The 26,646-nt window shown below is 33.6% G+C and overlaps 1 protein-coding gene across 3 annotated transcripts in view; it reads right to left on the bottom strand.

The window, feature by feature from the left end:
• Nucleotides 1-1,347: 1,347 nt before the first annotated feature.
• CHIC2 (cysteine rich hydrophobic domain 2) overlaps nucleotides 1,348-26,646 on the bottom strand; it is a 47,688-nt gene continuing 22,389 nt past the window's right edge. Inside the window, exons 2-7 of one of the 3 annotated variants that reach the window (XM_060012514.1) lie at nucleotides 26,425-26,479; nucleotides 26,128-26,283; nucleotides 18,407-18,582; nucleotides 6,153-6,213; nucleotides 5,927-5,986; nucleotides 1,348-2,753 (exon numbers count right to left, since the gene is read on the bottom strand). In XM_060012514.1, the coding sequence (XP_059868497.1) occupies nucleotides 2,703-2,753; nucleotides 5,927-5,986; nucleotides 6,153-6,213; nucleotides 18,407-18,582; nucleotides 26,128-26,283; nucleotides 26,425-26,479 (559 nt within the window). In that variant the 3' untranslated portion in view covers nucleotides 1,348-2,702. Of the gene's footprint in view, nucleotides 2,754-2,774; nucleotides 3,591-5,926; nucleotides 5,987-6,152; nucleotides 6,214-18,406; nucleotides 18,583-26,127; nucleotides 26,284-26,424; nucleotides 26,480-26,646 lie in introns of those variants that run through there. The other 2 variants (XM_060012516.1, XM_060012517.1) reach the window with 2 other exon arrangements.

Below are 26,646 nucleotides of genomic sequence, written 5' to 3'. Positions count from 1 at the left end.
AAAAATCATCTGATGACCATTTGATACAGGTGAAGTTGTGAGAGAGGGGCATATATACCTTAAAAGCTAACTGTGTCACTTCAGTTTTACTGTAGTCATTAGGTTTTGGACTACATATTTTAACTTAGGTATATAAAAGTCATGTACTAAAATATAATAAAGTTTGCAAAGTACATTATTTGATAAAGGAGTGTTTCTACAAAGGGATACTGGACTAATTGTAAAATGCCAGTAATATATGAACAAAGATCATAAGTAAAATCTAAACATTAGATTTTCTGCTAATACCTTTCCTTGGCCAGTTTTACAAGTACTATGGTTCATGTCTCACAAACTTTAAGTCAGAAAACAGACACTAAAGATCATCATTTAAAACACTTTCTTTGGACTAATGTTCATATAACACAGGCATCTCTGACACTCCTAATTTCCAGTAACATGGGCACTTAAATTCATGATTCAAGAAAAGGTAAACCAGAGGGCTTACACTGGGGGGTACTAATGAAAACCCAAGCGTGAAAATCTAACTCCTCAAAGCATCACTGGCTTATGGTAATGCCACATACTAAGCATTGACAGCTCTTTTCTATATATTCATTAGAAGCATGAGTGCCCATTTCTAGGGAATCCTTAAGCAACTGACATGTTGATACTTCTCAATAAAATTAGGAAAGTTTTTAAAAATCCTATACTTAACATTATCAAGTATGAAAACTATCTTACTGTTAACAATATTCTTATGGGAATATAATAACGTCAAAATTACAATTTATAGAAGAATAATAGGAGAAAAAATTATGCCTAAATAGGTATAGTTCTTCCTATAAAGCTGATTAATATGGTGCTTTACAAATTTACAAACTTTTAGATTTGGAAAACTGTGTTGCATAGTCTACACAGTCATCATATTTTTCTGTTCTTTCGGAATCCTGAGGCAGAATTAGCATTCTCCATACAATAATCTGTCACAGGGAAACCAAAGAGGAATACTAGAGTTTCCGAACAGCATTACCTTTTAATCTGCACTACTTTAAGGTGACAGGACACACCCAAGACACAAGGTAAATAAAGTGAGAAGTGTATGAATCCTTTGTACTTTGAGCTTTTCATAGGAAAAGTGTTATATAAATTCAAGTTGGTGTTTTGGGAGGCAAAGGAAACAAATAAATCTCAGACCAAAAAAAAAAAAAAAAAAAATCCTAGTTTTTAAGACAGTTCCTAATGTCCAATATAGGATATAAGATACTGGCATTCAACTATCCAAATTTACATAGAATAATAGTACTTTGGAGAAATATAAATAAATACTTCTTAAAAATACAGGTATATAAATTAATGAAACTGGTATTTAAAAGATTTAATACAAGGAAAAAAAGTATTATATAGTGGTACCAATTCTTAATACAAATTAAGCATAGTTTATATAATTTCAAAAGTTATTCACATTATTGCTCGATACCACAGTTGTACGGAACAAGTTCTTGACACACACAAAATTTGTATAATTTCAGGTTTATAAAAACAAAAATTTATACATAGGCCATTTAGAAATTTAGAAAGTTTTAAAATGCATGGAGATATGTACAACCAAAAGGAGAAAAAAATGTCTGTACATATTTGAAAGAAACAAACTGATCTGACTCAAACTTGTATGTCACACTCCCAATCAAAAAAGTATACATAACTGGACTGAAAGCAAACTAGTGGACTAAAACGGTACTAAATATGCCCTTCATTTCTTAGTAATAATCTGTTTTAAATATTAATGGGGTATTAAACACCAGCTTACTTTAATTCTACAACTTTTGCTTTCTTTCAAAAACTTTTCAGAAACACATATCCATTCTACAACTGTGTTAGACTGGGACAAATATTTTCCTTAGAAATTTTTTAAAGGAGTATTTCTATACTTTTGTATACAAGATTTGATAAACAATAAAAAATAACCCAAATAAGGCCATTATTAATATCATCTTGATCAAAAATATACAGATTGTAATGCTACTATATTTTGTGATCCTGAGCTCTAGTAACCATTAGATGCATGCATACCATTCAGGGATTTGTCTATTCTAATGAAAATAATTTAATCCTGCCTTACTACTTTTGAAGACAGAAATACCTTCAAAACTTTTTGATACGTCTTCATAATGTTACAGATATTTCTGCTGTAAACAGAGCATTAGGAATTGTATGAGAAAATATGTTAGGGTTCAAAAAGCTATGAAAGAAAATTTACTATTTTAAAATAATGACAATAAATTTAAAAAGCAAGAAAATAATACAAAGAGGGTGCTTGCTAGAACAGATAAGTAGAGCCTTACAAAGGTCTTTTTCTATATTAAGGAATTAATAAATAAAGGACTGTGTGTACCTTGGTGGTAAAATAAAAAAGGCTGGCCACTTTTTATGCTAAGTTCAAATGTATTTTTTTGATAATACAAAAAAGTAATCCTTGAAAATCAGAATACATAACATAAAAGAGCACAATAACTTAAGTATTAAACATCTGTATGAAATAACTGTTGCAAAGTCTGACAAAAATGCACACTTAGAACATGCGGTTATTTAAAAAAACAAAAACGGAAAAAAACACCACACGATTCTGTAGAACCAATGTTATGTCACCACCAGGAGAGCACCAAGCAAGGCACCATTGGAAAGACAACATACTTGGAAAGTCTCTATAAATAAAGTAAATGCTAATCTGGTCGAAAAATCGGTGTCTTTGGTAAAAATTCTATGAGGATGACCTGTAGAAGGAGAAAAAAAAGTTTTAAAAAGATTTAAAAAAAATTTTATCTTAAAAAAAATTTCACTTATATTCCATCACTTAAAATGATTTTGATAGTGCCTCTGACAGACAGAAGGAGAGTGCATGCATGAATGAATGAGAAAAGGAAGCTACCATTTACTGAGAACTAACTACATACCAAATGTTTCACACTATATGGATCTATTTAATCCCAACAATTTTCTGTGAGGCAAGTATTGTCATACTCATTTTATAGATGAGAAAACTGATGATCCGAGAAGTGTAACACCATGGATTGTGGAGTCAGTATTTGAACAAAGGACTGTCTTAACTCCAAAGCCTTGCCCTTTCTACTGCCCTATGGTGGCTGTAGCTGACCCAATATTCACTTCCTCGGGCTTCCTCCCTTTTACCTAGAGTTGTTCTCATTTTATTGTACCAGAATATGTGATCTCTAGAAAAAGAGTTGGTCGTCTTTCTCTTAATTTTTTAAAAACAGTCTTTTCTTTTTAAGTTAGCAGAATTAAAGGTTAAAATTTGTTCCAAAAGACTTTTTACAAGAAAACTAAAGGAAAATCAACAAATACAAAACACAGTAACACAGAAAGACACAAGTTGACCAGAGTTGATTTTTATTCTAAACTTGGAACTGTCTTAAATTACAATCAATTCTTCCTCTTGTTCCAACTCTATATGCAATAGATGCTAAATGATGAACTCCTCACTCTTTTTCAGAAACTGTGTCTTGATATGACCTCCAGGTTTGGATACTCTTCTACATTTAGCCATCTGGGCCAGAAACCTTCATTTTCACTCTTCAGTTCTGGCTTTTGATCTGTCTCAATAAAGAAGGTATTTCTATACGTGGCTCCAAAACATTCCTCTCCTAGTTGACTTATCCTTTGGTGCCCCCTGGGCCACTCTCCTGACCTGTTATTTGCCTACAAAATGTTTATTAGCTTCCTATCCAGCTTTTTTATTTGAGCTAGATTCCTCTGTTTCTCAGTTTCCTCATCTATAAAATAAAGGGATTGGAGAGATGACAAGATTCTTTGTAGCTCTAAAATTTGATGATTAAATTACATTTTACAGTATATACTACATAATGAATAATAAAAGCTATCTTTGACTATACTTTAATTATTACTAGTTTTTAAAGAATATCTCTTACAAACTTTTCCCTTCAGAAGCCACACATAAAAATTAACCACTCGTCTCATTTCTTCTAGATCATACTGCTCTGCCGTATCTCAATAAAAAAAAGTTGGTACAAGTTGGTATTTTTCATAGATTTACTCCAATATTCAAAATATAATCGAGGAGAATTACTTCCCTTTAACTAACAAATGAAATTTCTGTAAGTTAAATAAAATCTGAGGTCAAATAGATATATATGGTAGATTATTTACTATCTTAACTTTTCAAAACTATTTTTAGGGGGTTTTTTAAATTATGTTTTTCCCCCATTCAACTATCACAAACATATACATACATACACATATACACACACACTCTCTCTCTCTCCAAGAAAACTTAGAAAAATACATTTTTTAAGCAATTTTTTTAAACTACTCTTCTTAGTAGAGTGTTTATCTAAAAATTTATGATAATTAAAGGGAACTATTTTACAAACACAGCACATAAGTTCAGAATGTTTTGGAAGGTTAAATTAAATTATTTTGTTTTAATAATAGAACATCATAAAAATAAACATGAATATAATATGCATATTTTATGAATGAATGACATTCTTATAGTTCTATCTGGAAATAACAGTATTGGGAATAACTTTTATGTTTTTCTTTCCAAAGTAAATTTAGAAATGTGCAAAATAAATAAATAAATAAAAAGCTCCATTTTAAGCTTAGTGTTTGGGTTTATAAATATAGCAAATATTCTTTTCACAAAATCCTTTAAATCTCTTACATATCCATCCCTCCTCACAAAATACATAAACTCTCTCACCATCTATGATGAAAATATAAGACTAGCATATTCATAGGTCAATCTCAAAACAAGTTATTTGAATGTGCTTTTATTATTATAAAGAAGTATCGAGTGTCTTTTTATCATCATAAATTAACATGCTTAATATAATAGATAATGATAAAATCTACATTATTTGGTTCACTGAATAGAGATATTCTATGAAAGAAGAGACATTTTAAAGATATCTTTTATGTTCAAGGCTAGAAATGGGATTTGATTGTGCTAATGAAAGAGAAAATGCTACAGAGAAAAAAATTTTATGATAATTTCCAACTATTTCCAGTATCTAAGCACTGTTTTCATCAATCTTTTATACACATACACACACACACACACACACACACACAAAACCTATGATGTCTATACTATTTCAAAGAATAGACAAAATTTGTCAGAAATGATGTGTCAGATAGTTAACTCTTCCTCAGATCTTTTTATTTTTGTATATTACCTTTCCATATTTAAAATAAAACACCCAAGCTCGAGGGAGAATAAAGATTCATAATTTTCTATAGTATTCTGAACTTTTCAAAAGGAGAAAAACTGTTCAAGTAAATCAAGCAGTCAGTAAATTAAATCCCATTCTAAGCTCTAAAATCATTGTATATACATGCCCATTAGACGTCGTTTAAAGAATAAACACAGGATGAGCAACATCTCATCTCCTGTTTACTTTTAAGATAATTTTTACAAAATAATATTCCAATAACACTTTAAAAGACTCTTTAAAGGCCACTGAGGTATGGGCAGTTAAAATCTATAAAGGCTAAAGGTTTCTTAAGCTCCAGCGGCTTGACTGAAAGGTTTTCTTCCATACTTGGAAATCTGATTAGCATTATATAAAAAAGCCATATCTGACTTGCTGCGTAACCAAAGTTGTGGTTATTCTTTATACAGCATCTAAAATTTCACACTCCATCAACACATGTTCAGCCTATTTTATCTTGGCAATTAATTTATTATTTTTCAGAACACAGTGAAGCCTTGTTTTCAAGTCATTCATAACTTTATAAATCAGTCTTGCACATGAAACCATGCATCTGTGAACCGTAGAAAATCCTTGCACTCAGGAGATTAAGCTCCTGACACCTTTGCTGATTAATAATCATGGAAAGAATAAGATCAGAAGCAAAATAAATGATCATTTAATAGAGAAACTCACAAAACAGCCCTTTAACTTACATATTCCATCATGTTATTCGTTTCACATTTCCTTTTGCTCAGTCTCCAGTGCAAGCACAGCTAGACAAGAAGGAGAGTAAAAGAAGAAAAATGAGCTCTATTTTATTGCAGCACACAGACTAACCCATTTGTCCACCTTTCATATTTTTAGTTCAACAAAAGCATCTGTTTCCATACTGTGCAATTCAGACCCCAACGGTACGAAGCTGCTCCCTGTGGTACTCACCTTGTGGTATAACCTATTGTTTTCCCATTCTAATAACTTCTCAATCGATCTTCGTGTCTGGAAGACAAATGAGAAAAAAGTTTACTCTTGACTGGTTTTAGAAAAACTTTGTTTTGCAGCTGCTTTTTGTGTGAAAAGGAAAGAGGTATAAGACAGTGACTGAGTATAGGGTGGTCTATAACACTATCAATATTCAAGCACTAAATTGTAGCCTGAACAGAAATAGTACTTTGTTTTGATAAAGATATGGTTTTGGTTTTTGGCATTGTATTTTTTAACTGTTTCGAACTTACTAGCCTCTGATTAAAACTATCAAAGTCTAAACAGCTAATGATATCTACCAAATGACACAAATTTAAATCCCCATTTCTTTCAAAAATATTGTAATACTTAAGTAGTAAAACAAGAATATCTTAATATATATATATTTTAAAGCAAAGGTTATTTACACATTAGTTAACGAAATGAAAAGGGCCTTTATAGTAAATTTAAAAAGGAAATAATTAAAGGTTAATAAAAAAATCAATTTGCTAACAAATCAAACTAATTTTTACCTCATACTTAAAAATAATGTCCAAATTTAAGAGCTAGTTTATTATTCCACAGATAAAGATTTTCCAACAGAGGCAAAACTGCATTTAAACCAATCATTTTTGTTGGTTTTCAAACAAAACTGGTTTTACTTGAAAATCAAACTATTCAATACTACTGTTAAAGGAATCAACTAAGAAATTTATATTTAAGATCACTTGATTTTTGCAATATATACTATGCAGCATGAAATGTTTCTTGCTTGGGAGGAATAAAGGGGAGGATAATTCATGGTGCCAGGTGTTAGGATGAGACTGACACAGATGCAGGTGCAAACAGGACAGTGTTGCCACAAGAAGCAACTGCAACTTGCTGCAGCTGCAGCTTCATTCAGTCTCCAATCATTTTTGTTGGTTTTCAAACAAAATTGGTTTTATTTGAAAATCAAACTCTTCAATACTACTGTAAAAGGAACCAACTAAGAAATTTATATTTAAGATCACTTGATTTTTGCAATATATACTATGCAGCATGAAATGTTTCTTGCTTGGGAGGAATAAAGGGGAGGATAATTCATGGTGCCAGGTGTTAGGATGAGACTGACACAGATGCAGGTGCAAACAGGACAGTGTTGCCACAAGAAGCAACTGCAACTTGCTGCAGCTGCAGTTTCCTTGCAAGGAAAGGAGAAAAGCATACAGCTCCATTAATGTGGCACAACTAAATAAGTACTAATCATCAAATACGAAAATCTTCATGTCAAACAAGGATGAGCTAGGTGAAAAACTGTTAGGATCAAGCTGGTTTTGAATGTTACATAATAAAATGTTTAATATTTATTTAAAGTACCTACTATAATTTAGTTACCATATTACCTCTTAGCATGTTAAACATGCTAAAGACACCACAGTCACAGAGGTGCCAATTATAATTCATAACTACTACTTACTGCCTTACATTTTCTAAGCTTATGTCATAAAAATCAGAAAATCAACTAACTCCCTGGATAATAATATGCCAATGACTAATTTATTACATTACTTTTTTTGAACAGTTTTTTGGCAAGAATTTTAAAGGAAAAAAGTGCCCTTGTTAACAATGATCAGCAAACCTCACTTGTTTCTTTGTAAAGATAGCCTTTTAGAGGCAGCTCTCCTTTTAAATGAAAATAGGGCAGCAGTTATGGTCACACTTTTTGTTAATTTAGTTGCCAGTCAGCCCCAAATCAAAAGAAAATAAGGCTGCAGAGTGTAATTAACATTCAGTTCAGTCGTTTTGTCCCTTGTCTAGCCCCCAAGCTTTGTTAAAATTGCCATCTGAATGCTGAAGGCTGTAGGGAAATCGATTTGATTCTAATCGCACCATGAAAAGAACATGATCTAACTGCTTTCAGCCCTCCGTAAATCTGTACTAGGTCTTTAGCACAATGCAACTTCCAATTTAAAAAGCACTGAATGTCTCGTCAATGACTTTGTGAAGAAAAAAGAACAAGGAGCAGACATAAAAATTCCAATAGTTGTTTAAGCATTAAAGTTCATTTGCATCACAGCGAACCTGAAAAGGGCTGACCTCTCAAACCGCCTCTCAGGTCTATGAAGTTGTAGCCTTGACAAGCTCACATTGACAGAGCTCATTGACTCTGAAAGGCTACTCTATCAATGGTGAAAAATGGCAATAGGTTCTACTCTGAGCAGGCATCTGCCTGCCCACCCGCTGCTAAACCAATGGCAAAACCGATTCAAAACCTGAATCTACCTTGTAATCTTCCTTTCTAGGACCTTTTAATAATAGATTAAGATTACTATACAATTTGAGGTTTTACTTTTTACTGATGGTTTAAAAAGGGGGCAGGGGGTATGAAAGAAGTAAGGTGGGGAGAACAAGCTTTCCAAGTCTCTTGTTTCATATTAATGTATAAAAATTAAAAGGCTGACATTACAATCTGCAAATATTCATTACTCACAGAAAAAAGGGTAGTTACCACAATCATCGTTTCATCACAAATTTAAACCCATACTATATTATAACAAGAACAAATCTCATTATGAATGGATCTCATGGTGTATATCATACATACACACACACATAAATTTAGAAACTTAAATATTTACTTTAAATAAATCAACTACCAGTATTTGAATAAAAGGTAATTATAAAGTATGAACCTTAAATTCCAAAATATTCATGTAGGAATTCTGAATTTATCCTTTGCCTCTAATTGAAAGTTTAATGACAAGGTTTGATGATATAATAATTATATCTTACAATATTTAAGAATTCTAAACCAAACAAACGGTGGTATGCCATATTCTAAGTAAGCATCTAAATATAAAATATTTTTACACACTTCACAGTCTGGAGTAATAGCTGTGAATTAACACCATCTAATCTTGCTATAAGACTTCTTTCCTGCTTGACAGGTGAAAAAAAAAGCACTTGCACGTGCAGCTTAATTAATCACTGCACTTGACATCTCAATGATTTACAGTGAGGAGCAGGTGAGAACATACAAAACCAGAAAGGAACCCTTCATCTGAGTGGAACATTTCTAGCACACTAAGGTGACAAGTATATAGATTGTAACAGTCATTAAAAAAAAAAAAGAAAGAAAAGAAAGAAAGAAAAGAAACTGTGCCACAAATTATTTGTTAGTAACAACAAAAGCTCAAATTAAATGGGGGGAAAAAAAGCTTTAACTACTGAGAATGTTTAATACTTTGCAATTATTTTAGTTAACAAAATCAAAATATATTTTCACAATTAAATACAATACCAATTTGGCAGATATTGAAAAAAATATGACACTTCAGCATTTATAAAAGCTATTTAAAGCCTTTAAACATGAAAAGAAAGTACCTTATTATTGCAGTAATCTAGAAATAAAAGTTAAGAGTTTATGTCCACAGGGTTGTCAGATAGCTATTTCTAATGAAATATAAGATTTAACATTGCCTAACTCTGTGATTACTACTGGACAAACAAACTTAACCATATAAATATCTGTCCTTGATTTTTAAAAGTTTGTATCGATCACCAAATTCAACATAAATTAAAGCAAACTAATATGCATCAGAAAAAAAAACAATATGTATAAGGTCTGTCAACATGAAGTACCAAAAAAATATATCATCTTTCGGTATTCTAGGTCAGTGGATCTAAAAATAAGTCATCTTAATTTTCTTAAAAGAATTTGGTGCTTGTGAAAAGCACCAGACTGACAGTCATGGGAACTAAAAATCTTCTATTTAACTGAAAGAACAGGGGAAAGGGCAGTGCAGGCTTCAGTGCAAGCTTCCCTACAGTGGGCCTTAATCCTTTTCAGTGCTCACACCCTGGGGGCGAGAGGACAGGTTAGTGGTTCTTAACCAATGAATCCTCAGTCCTTCTGCATAAGATGATCAATAAGAAATCTAGTTTTATCATGGATTCTTATCCTTAATTAAAAGGACCAAGACCATCAACTCATACCATGTAATCAAAACAAGTTTTTTATGAGAATAACATCATGTCAACTAACCTGGTTGGGAAAAGGACTGCTCCAAGCATCTGGACTCCTACCCATCTCCCTCATCACAGAGCTCTCACTTTAACTTTTTTTTTAACACATTTCCTCATTTCAGCACCTTGCTAATTTTATTTTTCTCACTGGTGAACTAGTTCTAATATAGCTGTTCAGCAATGTTAAAGTAAAAAATAATAGAGGTTTAAAAACATCATTACAATTATAAATAGACTTATTTATTAAATAGACTCAACTTGAGTAGTAAGTAGTAATAACAGGAGGATAGAAATTTTGGCTTCTACTCCTTTGGTTCCTTTACATTTTTGGCAGAATTGTGGAAATAAGTCAAAACATGCCAACTGCAAAAGAGGTAAAATAGCCTGGATAATTCACATAAAAGGCTAATTAAATAATGATTAATCAACAATTAATATTAGGTATGATATAGCCCTATCAATTTCCAAAGAAGCATCTAGAGTAAGCTTACAATAGAAAAATACATATGAAACACCTAAATAAAGTTATGTTACTGCAATTGAAAATCAGGATTTCCTGAAAATTCAAATTTGACATATTATTAGAAGAAACATTTTTGTAATTTTTTTCTAATATCATACTTTCTAAGGAATATGTTATTATTCCCTATAAACAAATTATGTGCCACTAGATATAAATAAGTCTTTCAGGACAGCAAGAAATCATTTAGCAAATCTTCAATGTATTACTTCTCTACTTTGTTACCACTATTACTTAACAGCATACTCATTACCAACGATTCATTTACTCACAATCAATTGTTTGAAAAAACGGTTTTTCAAAGAAGTAGTTTTCTAGAACTTGCTAATAAAATCAATAGAAATTTCACAGATTTTAAAGTACTTAAAACCAAAGGAAAAACGTTTAATGTGGAAGCTGTAACAAAATTTCTCTGAATTTTTCTCAAAGAAATGGCATTCTTATCAGTCTTTAGAACATAAGATGCTAAGATATGTTAACAAAATGTATAAATAGGGTAGCTCACTAATAACTATTTGTAAAAGTTCAACTACTTAAAATTAAAGCTTATTTGAACAGGATTTATTCATAACATCACAATGTTCAATGTCTTATTTAAAACAAGTTTTAGTTTTAAACTCCTACGTTTATAATGCATTAATTAAGCTTTAGCTAAAATAATGCTTTGAATGTATTCATAATTTTTTAAACTTTTAAGTATTTTCAAATAAAAACTATACTTATCTTTTGACATCTGTGCAAATTCAAATCATTAAAATAAGTGAAACAAAAATGTTCTTAGTTATAAGTCATTAGAAAGAAACCATACAAAATTTTAAATAATTATTTTAACTTAAGAGAAAATTACTTGATTCACCTCTGTCTGTTCTGGATTAATATAAATCTTATACTGCAGTTATGTGCAGAAAATTAAATGGCATATCTCAGTATTATGATACATGAAAACTCTATATTCACCAAAAGACAAACTAGAATATGATTAGATTCCTCAAAAGGATTTTTAAACAAATTCCCTTCCTGTACTTAAAGGCCGCTTTTAAAAATTTTATGTGAATATTAACTTTTAAGTAACCTAAACTAAATATCCACTAAAGTATATTCAGAACAATCCTTTTCATACTGTTTGTTAAAAGTACTATTTTTAGATGAAGATAAACTAAACAACTGCAAATATTTTGTGTATCAAAAGTGCCCTTTTAACTTAGTACTGAGCAGTGACTTACAGGTACTAATCTTAAACAAGGTATGCTTAAATACAATTTAATCAAGAGTATATGACTAGGGCTTCCCTGGTGGCGCAGTGGTTAAGAATCCACCTGCCAATGCTGGGGACATGGGTTCGAGCCCTGGTCCGGGAAGATCCCACATGCCTCGGAGCAACTAAGTCCACATGCCTCGGAGCAACTAAGCCCGTGCACCACAACTACCGAGCCTGCGCTCTAGAGCCCGCGAGCCACAACTACTGAAGCCCGAGAGCCTACAGCCCGTGCTCCACAACAAGAGAAGCCACCGCAGTGAGAAGCCCTCACACCCCAATGAAGAGTAGCCCCCACTCGCTGCAACTAGAGAAAGCCCATATGCAGCAAGAAGACCCAACACAGCCAAAAATAAATAAATAAATAAATTTATATTAAAAAAAAGAGTGTATGACTAGGCTTGTGGTTCTTAACTTTTTAACGTTACTCTGACTACCCTGTGAATGATGAAAAAAGCATTTATGCACCAATATGTAAAATGTTGCACACAATTTTAAGGGGTTATCCACAAACCTCTGATAACTTTTCAGAAAATACTGATAACATATCAAAAAACTAAAACTGAGTTTCAACTGACAGCAGAAAATTAGAAAAATTATTCATAAGACAAATGAATTTCACTAAGCTAATAGAGTCAAATGTATTACTATCAGGGATTTTTAAAATCTATATAACTACACAAGGAAGAATCACTGGCTAGAACCAACAGGTGGGGTTAAAAAAAAATTACTGCTGATTAATTATAATGGACAACTGGAGAAACAGAAACAAAAAAGGAGTAAGGAATAGTATTTGTTGATCCTCACTTTGGATGTGACCCCATGCCATGTGTCTTCCCTTTGTTACCTTATTTAATCTTCACAATAAACCTAGAAGGCAGCTTGTATAACTTTTATTTTACATATGAAAACTGTGTCTTAGTGGGGTTAAGAAACTTAAAGCTACACTAGGAAATGGTGGAGCTGCGATTTGAAACCGGGATTGTATGGCTTTCAACATCATGCTCTCTCCATTATTCAACGAACTATGAATTTGTAAAGAATTTGTAACTTGTTGAATAACATGTCTATGACACGCAAGGTATCTTAAGCCACTAACTAGGCTATCGGCCTTGAACAGCCAACCTAATCTAAAACTAAATTTTCTCCAGCTCTAAGGTCTAGAAGTACTCATTCTACTTTATTCTTAAGTCTCAATGAGATTTATCCAAAATGTATTTTGTTTTTGTTTATATCTTGCTTTGTGCAACAAAACATGAATTGAGGTATATTATTATTTTATAGATTAAGTACACAGGCTTAAAGAAGTTAAATAGTTTGCCCAAGGTCACACAGCCAGTAAGGGTAATGACAGGATTCAAACTCAGATCTCTAAACTTTAAACCCAACATTCTTTTTACTTGGGATCAGCAAGCATAACTATTTTTACTTGCAACTGAATTAAGAGACATCAATTTATAAATCCTCCCAATCAAGGCACAAACATAAAATGAATACAACGTCCTTAAAATACGATTTCTTCAATTCCAAACACGAAGAAATTTCAAACAAAATGTTAAAAAACAAGAGAGTGATAATCACACCATTCTTTCCTTCCCCACATGCAAAGAACAGCATAATCTTTATGTAAAGTCAAGGTAACTAGAGACTTATATTTCTGTGTAGGATGTCAAACTCAAGCCAACACTCCCATCACAAATAGAAACGGATAAACTGAAGAAGAAAAAAACCCCATTATTTTTAAAACATCAGAAAATTCTGGAAGCAACAAGGACTAGATGAAATAAAATCCAGAGAAGGAAAGAGCGCTTTCTAAATCATTTGATGATTATGTACTGGCCATTTTCTTTCTTTGTTGATTAGAGAGGTCAGCTGAGGATTAGGCTTGGCACCAGTGGGACTCTACTAGGGAAAAGGGAAATCAACAGAGCTTTTGTAGGTTGTACAGCCTGGCCCAATGGACTGGAAATTAGATGTACCCTAAAATGCAAAGCCAGTTTTCCCTAGAGACACTACTGAATTCTGGGGCAGCATGGAAGGATGGGGGACCAAGACAAAAAGGCAGAGAAAAATTACTCATAGTCTCCTAGTATTTAGGAGACAAAATTCTGCTAGATGGAGGAGGATCTGCAACAAACTCATGATTGGTCTCCCCCTCAAAACACCTGAACCTGCATAAGATGGAAAGCTAAACTCAAAATATCCGAAGGATACAACCTCCTGAGGAGAGGGGACAAAGACCTGCCAGGCCTCAATCAAAAGTCTGAAAGGGTCATACCCAAGAAATAGAAAACCAGAGATGGACTGAATCTACTAAACTTGCAACCCAGCCCAACCCACCCCAATCTCTCATTAGATCAAAGTGATCGTTCTCCTCAAGCTATCTGCCTAATACAGAACAGATGGGACCCTTGATTGTGGAAGATTTTTTCTGGAGTTTCTACTTCATTCTGTTTATAACATCTACCATAAAATTTAAAACTTTAAGAGTCAGGAAAAAATGACCAATAATCAAAAGAAAAAACCCACAGAAACAGATCCACAGATAATCCAAGTATGGGTATTAGCTGACAGGAATTTAAATTAACTATGATTAGTATGTTCAATTAAATAGAGGGAAAAGACGGACAAAATGGGTGAAAAGATGAAGAATTTCAAAAGAGGACTAGCCTCTATAAAAACATCAAATGGACCTTCTAGAACTGAAAAATACACCATCTGAAATTAAGAACTCATGGCATGGGGTAACAGCAGACTGGACACTGAAGAAGGTGAGCAAATCTTTCTATAAACCACCACACCAATACCATGTTCTAAATATTCAGAGGGAACTGAATGTCAGCCAGCTCTAGGCAAAACACATTTTAAAGGAGTCGAACACATCTTTAAAGTCCCAGTGCAATCTCTGCACATTTAAGACTCAAAGTTTACACTTCTTTCTTGCATATCTTCTTTCATAATGAGAATTTAATTTAGTAACATGTTTTTACTCCAGCTAAAAACAAATCATCAGTGCCATTCACACTAACGGAAGTAATTTATTTAGTTTATGTAAGAATCAGTTTTCTAAGTTTCACGCCTAAAGTATTCTTTAAAATGAAACAGCAATAAATATATTCTTCTGGTCCTAAGAAATTTTTTACACGAGATCCCTTTTCCACAGCAATTGAAGTAAGATTTGAAAGAGGTTAAACCTATTTATCCTTATAATGTGGGAGATACTAAAGAGGCAAGAAACTGCAAATTGAACACTTAAGGATAGATGGGTGTTAGAATACCGGACTCTACCTTCAGTGCGAGTCCCTGTCCCCCCTACTTTGCATTAACTCCTTACATGACATTCTCAGTCTCTCTAAGAGTAAATACACAAGTTTTAAGGAAGGGTGTAATATTATAAAAAGAAAAAACTTTACCAGAAATAATGTGTACTTATTTATTAGGAAGTGAGACCCTGATAATTTTTCAAAGACAGGGATGTTGATTTTTGTTTTTATAAAAGTAAAACAGAAGCAAAAGCAATATATCAACTCTTAGTTGTCCAACTGGAACTTTGTATAAAATCTGATTAAAATATACTGTTTTCCTGCATCTTTACCTCCTTTATGGCCTCCTTCCTTTACTGTTAGTTTGTATTTTCAAGAAATACAAATTTGTTTATGGGCTTCCCTGGTGGCGCAGTGGTTGGGAGTCCGCCTGCCGATGCAGGGGACACGGGTTCATGGCCCGGTCCGGGAAGATCCCACATGCCGCGGAGTGGCTGGGCCCATGAGCCATGGCCGCTGAGCCTGCGCGTCCAGAGCCTGTGCTCCGCAACGGGAGAGGCCACAGCAGTGAGAGGCCCACGTACCACACACACACAAAAAAATACAAATTTGTTTAAATATTAGGGAAAAAATAATTGGAAAGCTAAATCTGCTGAAAAACTAAAGTACTGCAAAAGCTAATATAAAATGCTTGAACACTGTTACCATTTATAAATCAACTGGATAAACTTACAACACTCAATGGGCCTGAATCTCCTATCTTGTGAAATAATGATCTTTTAAGTTTCTTCCAAACCTCTAAAATCCCCCTGCTTCCAGGTATAAAATTAAATTATGATAAGTAATAAAAAACAGCTTGATTTTGTATCCTTATCAAAGAGTGAAAAAAAAGCATATCTGAGGCTTTACGCCTGGGGTTCAAATTATGGCCTAGCTTTGTAGACTGTGGGATCTCAAACAGATTACTTAACTTCTGAGCCTCAGTTTTCTCATCCTTAAAATAGGAATAATATGAATGCCTACTCTTGGAATTTGGGGAAGATTGAATGACACAGTACAAGTAAATTGATTAACTCAATGACCCTGGCATAAAGTGAACACTCAAGATTAGAAGAGAACGTTTGGGTTTTGCAATATATATGTGTATCAGATCATCATGTTATACACTTTAAACTTATGCAATGTTATGTGTCAATTACATCTCAGTAAAGCTGGGGGTGGGGGAAGAATGCATGGGGCAGATCTTACATTAAATGTTCTTGTCACACATACATACACAAAAAAAGAGGGAGGAAAGGAGTGAATTATTAGAGGTGATGGTTGGGTTTACAGCACCGCTTATAATGTTGGTTTCACAGATGTATACTTATCTTGAACATATGAAAGCCCTTATAAATATGTTATATTTATAGAAATAAAGCAATTGGATAGCATTCGTTAAAAAAAAGTTAGCACTGGTTTTCCTATACTTTCAATTAATAATAATGATTGTCATAAGACTACATTTAACTCATCATCTCTTTTGTTTACCAGAAACTTTTCAAGATCGCCCTTCACTAAAATTTCATTATGATGTTTTTAAGTTTGTTTTGCTTTCACTACCTGAAACATGTTAGCATTTTTCTTCATCTAATTCTTCATCCAAAGGTTCACTGACATTCTCATCTTATGATTCAGAGTTACTGAATACACATGCTCAAATCCCAAACACAGAGTAAATTAGAGTTCTAAAAGTTTTGGGTAACTTTTAATACTGTTAGTATAACTGAGTAAGTATACTTCAAATTCCTCTCATATACAAATATTTGCAGCTCTTTGGTTATGACTGTCCTAGGTTCACTTTCCCTTGAATTTTTTTAAGTCTTACAAGGCTGCATTCTCACTCAAAACCCTCTACTCTTGACCTCTTCCATTTGGATTTTCCACCCCTTCTATACCCCAACCAAAGTGACTCACAATTATTGGATAACTAAACTTGAGGTTGAGAGAAAAGATATCTAGAAGTAAATCTAAGCATAATACAACTTAAAGTAAAACAGATGAGATACAGGCCTTTTTTTTTTTTAATCAAAGTTTCAAAACTAAATAGCAATTATCCAAAAAAAAACTCAGAGAAGCCAAAAAAGTAAAAGGAAAACTAAAAAAAAACAAAGAAAGAAAATATTTTACTAAAATGTTAAATCTTTAGATTTGAAATAAAAATCAATATTGAGAACTTCTTTACTTAGAGCTTGGAAATAGCGATGTTTTGTAGACCTACACAGCTCAATTTTCAAAGGATTATAGATTTTTAGGGCTGGAGAGTACCTAGAGAGATCAGTCAGCCTCTCTTCTTCTGAGATTAAAAGAAAAAGAAGATGTGGGGGGGATGGTGGTGAAAGTCCAGTCTCAGAGAGGTTTTAAGCGACTCTCTCAAAGTCACTCAGCTTCAAACACTAATTTACTATTGTTTATACTTTATCACACTGCTCCTGCAGAAAAAAAAAAAATGTTATTTACTCTAAAAGACAAGATGCTTTTATTTACTTAGGAATATTATTTTGAATAGTGAGGACTATATCTTCTGAAATGTTACGTTCTTACTACTCACAAATTTCAAAAGCCAAAAGGTACATTCATTCAGCAAATACTTATTGAACATAAAGTAGACGAGAGGCACTGTGAGAGGCACTGGGGATATAGTAGTTAGCAAGACAGACACTGGGAAGAATAATAAAATGATATTAATAGCAACTGCCATTAACTAAGCACACACTATAGCCAAAATGCTATACTAAGTACCCTACATGCACTTGCTCTAATTTTTAAAACAACACTGCAAAGAAGAGATTAACGCCATCTTAGAGAGGTAAGAACTGAGGTTTAGAGAGAGTGAACTGATCAGTCATTCTGAGTAAGTACCACTTTCCAAACCAGTTCCTCTAGCACCAAAGTGCAGGTCTCAGCTACCACATGTTGCAGCCTATTTCCCTATTCCTAAAGAAATGATTCCCTGATACAGGACAACATACAAATAAAAGTATAAAGGGAATGGAAATATACACTATTTACAACAAATCCATACAGAGAGCACTTTTAGAAAGCCACACAATTTTGGTCATCATATGTAAGAGACAGATTAAAGCACTAAGAAAAGGAGGTAAGACAACTCATTAGATTAAGAAATTGGTGTATAGGGCTTCCCTGGTGCCGCAGTGGTTGAGAGTCCGCCTGCCGATACAGGGGACGCGGGTTCGTGTCCCGGTCTGGGAAGATCCCACATGCTGCGGAGCGGCTGGGCCCGTGAGCCATGGCCGCTGAGCCTGTGCGTCCGGAGCCTGTACTCCGCAACGGGAAAGGCCACAACAGTGAGAGGCCCGCGTACTGCGGAAAAAAAAAAAAAAAAAAAAAAGAAATTGGTGTATAAACATTCTAAAACTTAAGAGTTCTTCAGTCAGAAAGGATAATGGTTGAGAGCATATATAAACAAAGTCTATAAAACCACTAAATGTGGGATATTTTATATATATATGCAAAATCTTAGAAGACTGAAACTAATAGTTACTTTAGGATGGAAAACAAGCTAAAACAAAAAATACTGTAACACAACGTACAGTAAAATTATGAAACTTGTTTCCTCAATAAATAAGCCAGGCTGAAAGAAAAACAAGTCATAAAGAGTTCACTTACTTAGACATCAATTTTCAAAACTATAATATTACAATTAAGGCACAATCAAAAAGCAAAGTATAATCACAAGTATCAATGAAAATAAGCTTTTGCAAAGTAAAGGCCATAAGATCTATTTAATGAAGCTGAAGCATTTTATTTGCTTGTAAGCTCCTCAAGCTCTTACAAAGAACAGCAAAAGGCTGAGGTTTTCTGCTTTATTGTCTTCCAAGCACTTATCACTATCTGTAATTACCTCATTGCTTTCTGTCTACTTTTTAAGTCTACAAGAGGAAACATATAACCTCTAAACAGTATCTAAACAGCAGCTTAAACAGTACCAAGTCCACAGTGCAGCTTTAGAAATATTAATTGAATTAATGAATAAGTAACTTCCAGAGAATGGCATACTAGCAGCATAAAGAAGTGGTAGCTAAAACCAGCAATTTCATAAGACACATATGCTTATATTCTAAGAGTATCAACTTTATTCAATAAGTCATTTTAAACATTTTCTATTAAAACAAATATATGTTATGTAATAGAATGTAAAATTCAGATGAGTGTCTGAGATGTAACACAAGACTTCAAACATATTTTGTGATTGCAGGTGGCTACCTCATATTTCTAGACCCTAAGGACATATATTTATTGTCTTTTGTTATTAGAGCTACCTCATGAAAAACATGACAAGTACTTACAAACTTAAACTATCTCTGCACTCATCTAGCCAATTCTCCAAATAGACTACATGCTCTTTGAGTATAGCGTTAATATAAATCTTTCAATCCGCAGCACAGTAGTTATTTGTCAAAACACTTCTATAGAAAGAGGACATTCAAACTTTCATTTTCAGCAACGATGCAGCAATAGGCACCAGATTTACCCTCTGGCCTGAAACCACCAAAACAAACAAACAAAAACCCAAAATACCCCTCAAAGCATATGAAACTGTTTTCAAGACAATGGACAACAGACAAGGAAAGACCAGAATTCCTGGGAGACAGAGACAAATGAGAAAGGCCCTATGCTTTCCCATGATTACTGATGTCAGAGAGCTTCCAGGCCACAGTGAATGGAGGGAGAGCCCAGACAAAGCCGGCAACTCCGAGTTAAGGAGACTGAGCTGAGAATCTGAGGAAACCAAGGCAGCTAGAAGCCACAGAACAGAGTACCAGAGAGGAAAGTGCTGCAAAGAACTCCAAAGATCTGCAGATAGTCTCTACTGAGTATCAAGGTGAGTGCTGAGCAGCACACATGGGTAAGGAAACTACCAAAGGTAGAGCAAAGAACTACTAGAAAGGATTACAGGAAGAGTATCCCAAACTGACAAATATCCAGCACAAAGCCTCTTTCCATGAGCCATACTAGAGAACATCACAATTAACAAGCTACTGAGTAAAGTAACCAGGAAGGTCTTGCCTCACTAGTGCTCAGCCCTAGACTAAACACTGCTCTGGTTCCTCGAGAAGTTAAGCACAAACTGTGATATATATGCATAATGGGATATTATTCAACCATAAAAAAGAATGGAGAATTGATACACATTACAACACAGAGGAACCTTGATGAGTGCTCCTAAAATTTAAGGAAAAAATAATGCATATTCTGCACAAACTCATCCAGAAAACTAAAGAGGAGGGAATACTTCCCAACTCATTTTGTGAGGCTATCACTACCCCAATGCCAAAATCAGACATTACGAGAAAAGACTACAGAAAAATATCCCTCATGAACACAGATATAAGACTTCTAAACAAACTTATAGTCTATCAAATCCAACAAAAATATTAAAAGAAAAATAGACCAAGTGAGGTTCATTCCAGGAATGCAAGGTTGGTTTAACATCCAAAAATCCAATCAATTCCACATATTTCTAAACTAAAAACGAAAAACCATATAACCACTCTAAAGAAGCAGAAAAGGTATCTGACAAAATCCACCATCTATTCCTGATAAAAACTCTCCACAAACTAGTAGAATAAAACTTACTCAGATGATAAAGGACATCTACAAAACCCTGTCATTAATATGATATGGAATGATGAAAGTGAGAATGCATTCCCCCTAATATCAGGAGCAAGACAAGGACATATGTTCTCACTGCTTCTAATCAGTGTTTTTCTGGAGATTCTAGTCAGTGCAGTTAGAAATAAATAAATTAAATCCAAAGCAAGAAGAAGAAATAATAAAAATAAGAGCAAAAAGCAGTGAAATTGAAAACAGAAAAATAGAGAAAATCAGGCCTAAAGGAGTCCACTCTCATCACTCCTATTCAACATTTTACTGGAAATCCTACTCAGTGAAAAAAGAGAGAAAGAAATAAAAGGTATACAGATTAGAAATCAAGAAATAAAACAACATAGTTATCTATGTAGAAAATCCCATAGAATGTACAAAAACATTCCTGTAATATAATAAGATCACAGGACACAATGTCAATATACAAAAATCAATTGTATTTTTTATGTACTAGCAATGAACAACTGGAAATCAAAAATTTAAAAATACCATTAATAGCACCAAAACCAAAGAAATAAGTACATATAAAGCTAACAAAATATGTGCATGATCTGTATGCTATGCAAAAAAATTACAAAATACTGATGAAAAAGAAATCAAAGAAGACCTAAATAAATAGAGAGGTATGCCACATTAATGGTTTAGAAGACTTGTTGTTAAGATGTCTATTTTCTCCATATTGATCTATAATTTCAATCCATCAAAATCCCAGCATATTTTTTTAGACACAACAACCTGATTCTAAAACATATATGAAAAATGAAAGAAATTAGAATAGCCAAAACAATCCTGAAAAAGAAGAATGAAGTTTGGAAGACTTGCCCTACCTGATTCCACACTTACTATGAAGGTATAAGGTACTAAACTATATATATATATACACACACACACACACACACACACATATATATGTATATATATATATACACACACACTAGATACTATATATACATATATATAGATGTATCTTGTATATAGTACTTTATAGTTTTATAGTAGGTACTACAGCACTATAGCATATATATATACTATATACTATACAGCTATAAAATATTATAAATAAGATCACATGGTATTGAAATCAAGATGGACACAAGTCAATAGAACAGAACAGAGTACAGAAATAGATCCACATATATATGGTTGATTGACTTTTGACAATGTACCCATACAATGGCAATTTAATGGAAAAAGGATAGTCTTTTCAACAAATCACCCTGGAAAACTTGAAGTCATATGCAAAAAATGAACTTTGATCTACTCACACCTGTACAAATACTGACTCAAAATGGGTGATAGACCTAAAAGTAAAATGCAGAAGAGATCACAGGAGAAAAATGTTGTGACCCTAATTTAGGCAAAGAATTCTTAGATATGACACCAAATGCACAATCAATTTTTTTAAAATTAACAAATTGGACTTAAGCAAAATAAAATACTTTTGCTCTGCCAAAGACATTAAGAGAATGAAAAGACAATTACAGACTGCAAAAATATATTTGCAAGTTATATATCTGACAAGGGATGTCCTTCAATTGGTGAATGGATAAACAAATTGTGATACATCCATACAATAGAATGCTACTCAGCAATAAAAAAGAATAAACTATTGATACATGAAACAAAATAGATGACTCTAAAATGCACTACCTGAATGAAAGAAGCCAGATTCAAGTGGCTATATACGCTGCATACTTCCATTCATACAATATTCTAGAAAAGGCAGAACCATAGGGATAGAGAACAGATCAGTGTTGCCAGGGTTTAAAAACCGAAGAGGGTGTGACTGCAGTGGGACAGAAAAAGGAAGTTTTTTGAAGTGAAAGAACTGTAATGTATCTTGATTGTGGCAGTAGTTACACAACTCTATCCATTTGTCAAAAATCATAGAACTGTACATCAAAAAGAGAAAATTTTACTGTATATTAAATAATTTTCAAAAATAGGCTAAGGTAATTTTTTTAAAAGGAAAAGGCAGACTTCCCTGGTGGCACAGTGGTTGAGAATCTGCCTGCCAGTGCAGGGGACACAGGTTCAAGCCCTGGTCCAGGAAGATCCCACATGCCCCAGAGAAACTAAGCCCGTGCACTACAACTACTGAGCCTACACTATAGAGCCCGCGAGCCACAACTACTGAGCCCACACACTTAGAGCCCATGCTCTGCAACAAGAGAAGCCACCGCAATGAGAAGTCCGTGCACCACAACGAAGAGGAGCCCCCACTCGCCGCAACTAGAGAAAGCCTAAACACGGCAACGAAGACCCAACGCAGCCAAAAAATAAATAAATTTTAAAAAAAATTAAAAGGAAAAGGCAATTTGGAAGACCTAAAAATAATAACGATAGGACAGATTAAAAACCAGGTCTCTGGAACATGGCCAGGTCATAAAAAGGATCACTCATTTGGGGATGGGTTTCAAAGACAAGGCAGAAATCTAGTTATTCAAACTATTAAGTAATGTTAGGAAGGTGAAAACGCTAAGCTGCATATGGAGTATGCCTTTGGTCCTGATTTGCCTTAGAGTGAGACAATTCTAACCGTATAAGACGATTCCACATCACAAACGAGGACAAAGCAGAGGTTCAGAGGGGTTCAGAGGCTGGCAATCAGGCTGGGTTTTAGCTTTTATTTATACTAGTACCTCTAAATCAAGGGTTCTTAACATGGAATACCTAGATAGAATTCCAGCAGTCTGTGAAAGTGGACAGAACAAAAATTCATCTTTAATTTCACTAACCTCTAACTGAAATGTAGTATATTTCCTTAGGCTATGAATGCATGCAACTAACTGTGGTAGTTTAAATAGGACCTGTATATTTATCACTCATAGAAATCACAGATTTTTCCTATAACATCATACTACCATGAGTCCCCTGCTATTTTATTTTGCATGCATTAATAAATATTTATAAAGCACACATTTGAGAGGTTTCAGTATTTTGATAACTATGTAATTGGTTTCCTCAATAATCCAATGTATTTGAAAACACATTTAAGATACATTAAACCTTTCCAAACACAAATAAAACATTATTCTAAGAAAGGGTTCATAGGCTTCCTCAGACTATCAAAGGGGTCTATGATAAATAAAAGGTTAAAAATCCCTGCTCCAAATCATCCTGCCCCCATCTTACAAAGCACCCCTTTTTTCAGGGCCTCTAATACTCTTCATACATGCATGAAGAGTCCCTCTCTCCAATTATATAATAGTTTAAACCCTCGACAGGGAAATGAACAGTTTTTTAAGCAGTAGTCAAATTTTTTATGCCCACTGGACAGTAGAGTCCATAAAAAATTAAATCATATAAATACAAGAAAGACCTTAAACGTAATAATACACAGTTGAATGAAGTGTACTTTCTGAAACTACAGACTGAAATAACCTAAAAAGTCAATCTACCTTATGTCTCAAATAAGAAGGAATTTAATGAAAGCATCTGAAATATGATCTTCTTACTAAGAATTCATGGAGAAGGGTAGGAAGTTTACTTTTGGTTTCTAAATCCTACACTGTGTGCACATTGCAATGTCTTGTTTACTCATTTAAAAAGTAAAAAACAGAATCTCAAAACCTCAAAAAAATAAAAATAACTAGGTCACAAAGGTTTCTACAGTAATAAAACTCTCTGATTCCTTGGGTTAAATAACAGCAAATGGCCAACCAAGTAAGATATAGCAGTCACTTATACAATGGAAATGCCCAAACAGTAGGAGGGAGTGAGAGGCTCTAAACTATAAGAGCTACAAATTCAACTGTGGATGCAGGTACAACCATATTTTTTTTTCCTTTTAATCTATGGTAGGAAGATGATCTGGTGAGAACTATGGGGGGGGGGGGGAAGATATTCTTGGAATATAAAAAAGTAAATATTACAATAGTAATTTTATTATGAAGGCAATATCTACTTCCTATTAATAAAATGCACTAGTTAAATATTTTTCCAGTAGAAATATATATCTTATTATGTAAAACAAAAAAGGACAAATAAAATTTGCTTTTCCATATTTCCTATCATTTGATGACAAAATGAAATGTAGCCACACAAAACTATACAATTTCAATGTAATGGTATTTCATTTTTATACATTTAATTACACAATTTTTTAAAGCTTTTTAACAAAAATATAACACATTCAATCTATACTAATTTGCCTTATCTCTACCCACATCTTGGAAATTTTTTATTATAAGCAGTCAAAATTATTACACTTTAGATCATTTTTTCAGATTACAGGATTATTATGTACTCATCACAGGAAACTTGTAAAATAACAAAAAAATTTTCTTTCAATAAAAAAAGAAAACAGAATTCCCCATAATTTCACCAAATAAAAATAAGCACTATTACCATTTTATTTCTTCCATGGGTACTATCTTACATTTCAGTAATAATGCTATTAATCAACATATATTAGACTCTTGCTCTGAGCTATTCAACTAAAAGTTTTACAAACACTATTTTATTTTATCCTTACAACAGTCCTATTCAAGTAGGGAGGTAAATATTGCCATTTTACAAATATGTCAACTACAGTTTAAAGAGGTTAGGAAGGGACTTTCCTGGTGGCACAGTGGTTAAGAATCCACCTGCCAATGCAGGGGACGTGGGTTTGAGCCCTGGTCCGGGAAAATCCCGCATGCCACAGAGCAACTAAGCCCGTGCGCCACAACTACTGAGCCTGCGCTCTAGAGCCCGTGCGCCACAACTACTGAGCCTGCGCTCTAGAGCCCGCGTGCCACAACTACTGAAGCCTGCCTGCCTAGAGCCCATGCTCTGCAACAAGAGAAAGCCACCACAATGAGAAGCCCGAGCTTCGCAACAAAGAGTAGCCCCCGCTCACCACGACTAGAGAAAGCCTGCACACAGCAACAAAGACCCAATGCAGCAATAAATAAACAAACAAACAAATAAATAAATAGGTTAGGAAACATGCCTAGAAGGTCAGAGATAAGTGGCAGACCTGAACCCAAATTTTCAATTACCACCATGAATGTATACATAGAGAACGCTATATTCTACCCTAACGTAATGTCCTATGTCATAAAAATTATAATTTTCAGATTGCTATTTAACAGCATGTGGACATAACTTAATCACTCCTCTATTGGATCAAATTATTTCTGTATAGTATTCAGAATAGTGTGACGCATTCAATAAAAAAAATAAAAACTAGGTAAATGCAAGATTTGGCTTGTCAACTTCTATATTTAAATTAAAATATATAATTCAACTTACTCTTTTACTGAGGCAAATAACTGGCCACATACTGCAGCCTAGTGTGCAGCAGCAACAAAGGCAGCCACAAAGTAGCCAACGTACATTAACAGGAAGGTTCTTCTTAAGACAACTGTTAACTCTGTTGATGCTGGCTTTAAATTCTTCAGGAGCTACCTAAAGAAAAATTTTAAGAAATAACAACACTGCAGTATTAATGTCAATAAACATGTCTCATTAGCATAAATTTTTCTAATTTGTTAGGAAAAGACTTTAGTTTTGAGGCATACAAATAATACCTAAATAATTGACACTCACTTTTCCAGTTAATGAAGAAGGGAATTCTGATTCAAATTTGTTGCTCAGTCCAAATCTATTTTTTAAAAAAAGAAAAATATGTTATTACATGTCATTGTTGCAACAAATACACCATTTAACTTAATCAAATGTCAAGTAAATAGAGTACAACTTTATACACAGAATAACAATGGAAGTTTGAGACACACTGTCATCAGCAATTTATGAAATGTAACAAGCAAT

Source organism: Delphinus delphis, chromosome 5 (assembly GCF_949987515.2).
Source record: "Delphinus delphis chromosome 5, mDelDel1.2, whole genome shotgun sequence".
In the NCBI taxonomy this organism is placed as follows: Eukaryota; Metazoa; Chordata; class Mammalia; order Artiodactyla; family Delphinidae; genus Delphinus; species Delphinus delphis.
The sequence above is the reverse complement of the archived record's forward strand: the minus strand, read 5'-3'. Positions and strand labels throughout refer to the sequence as shown.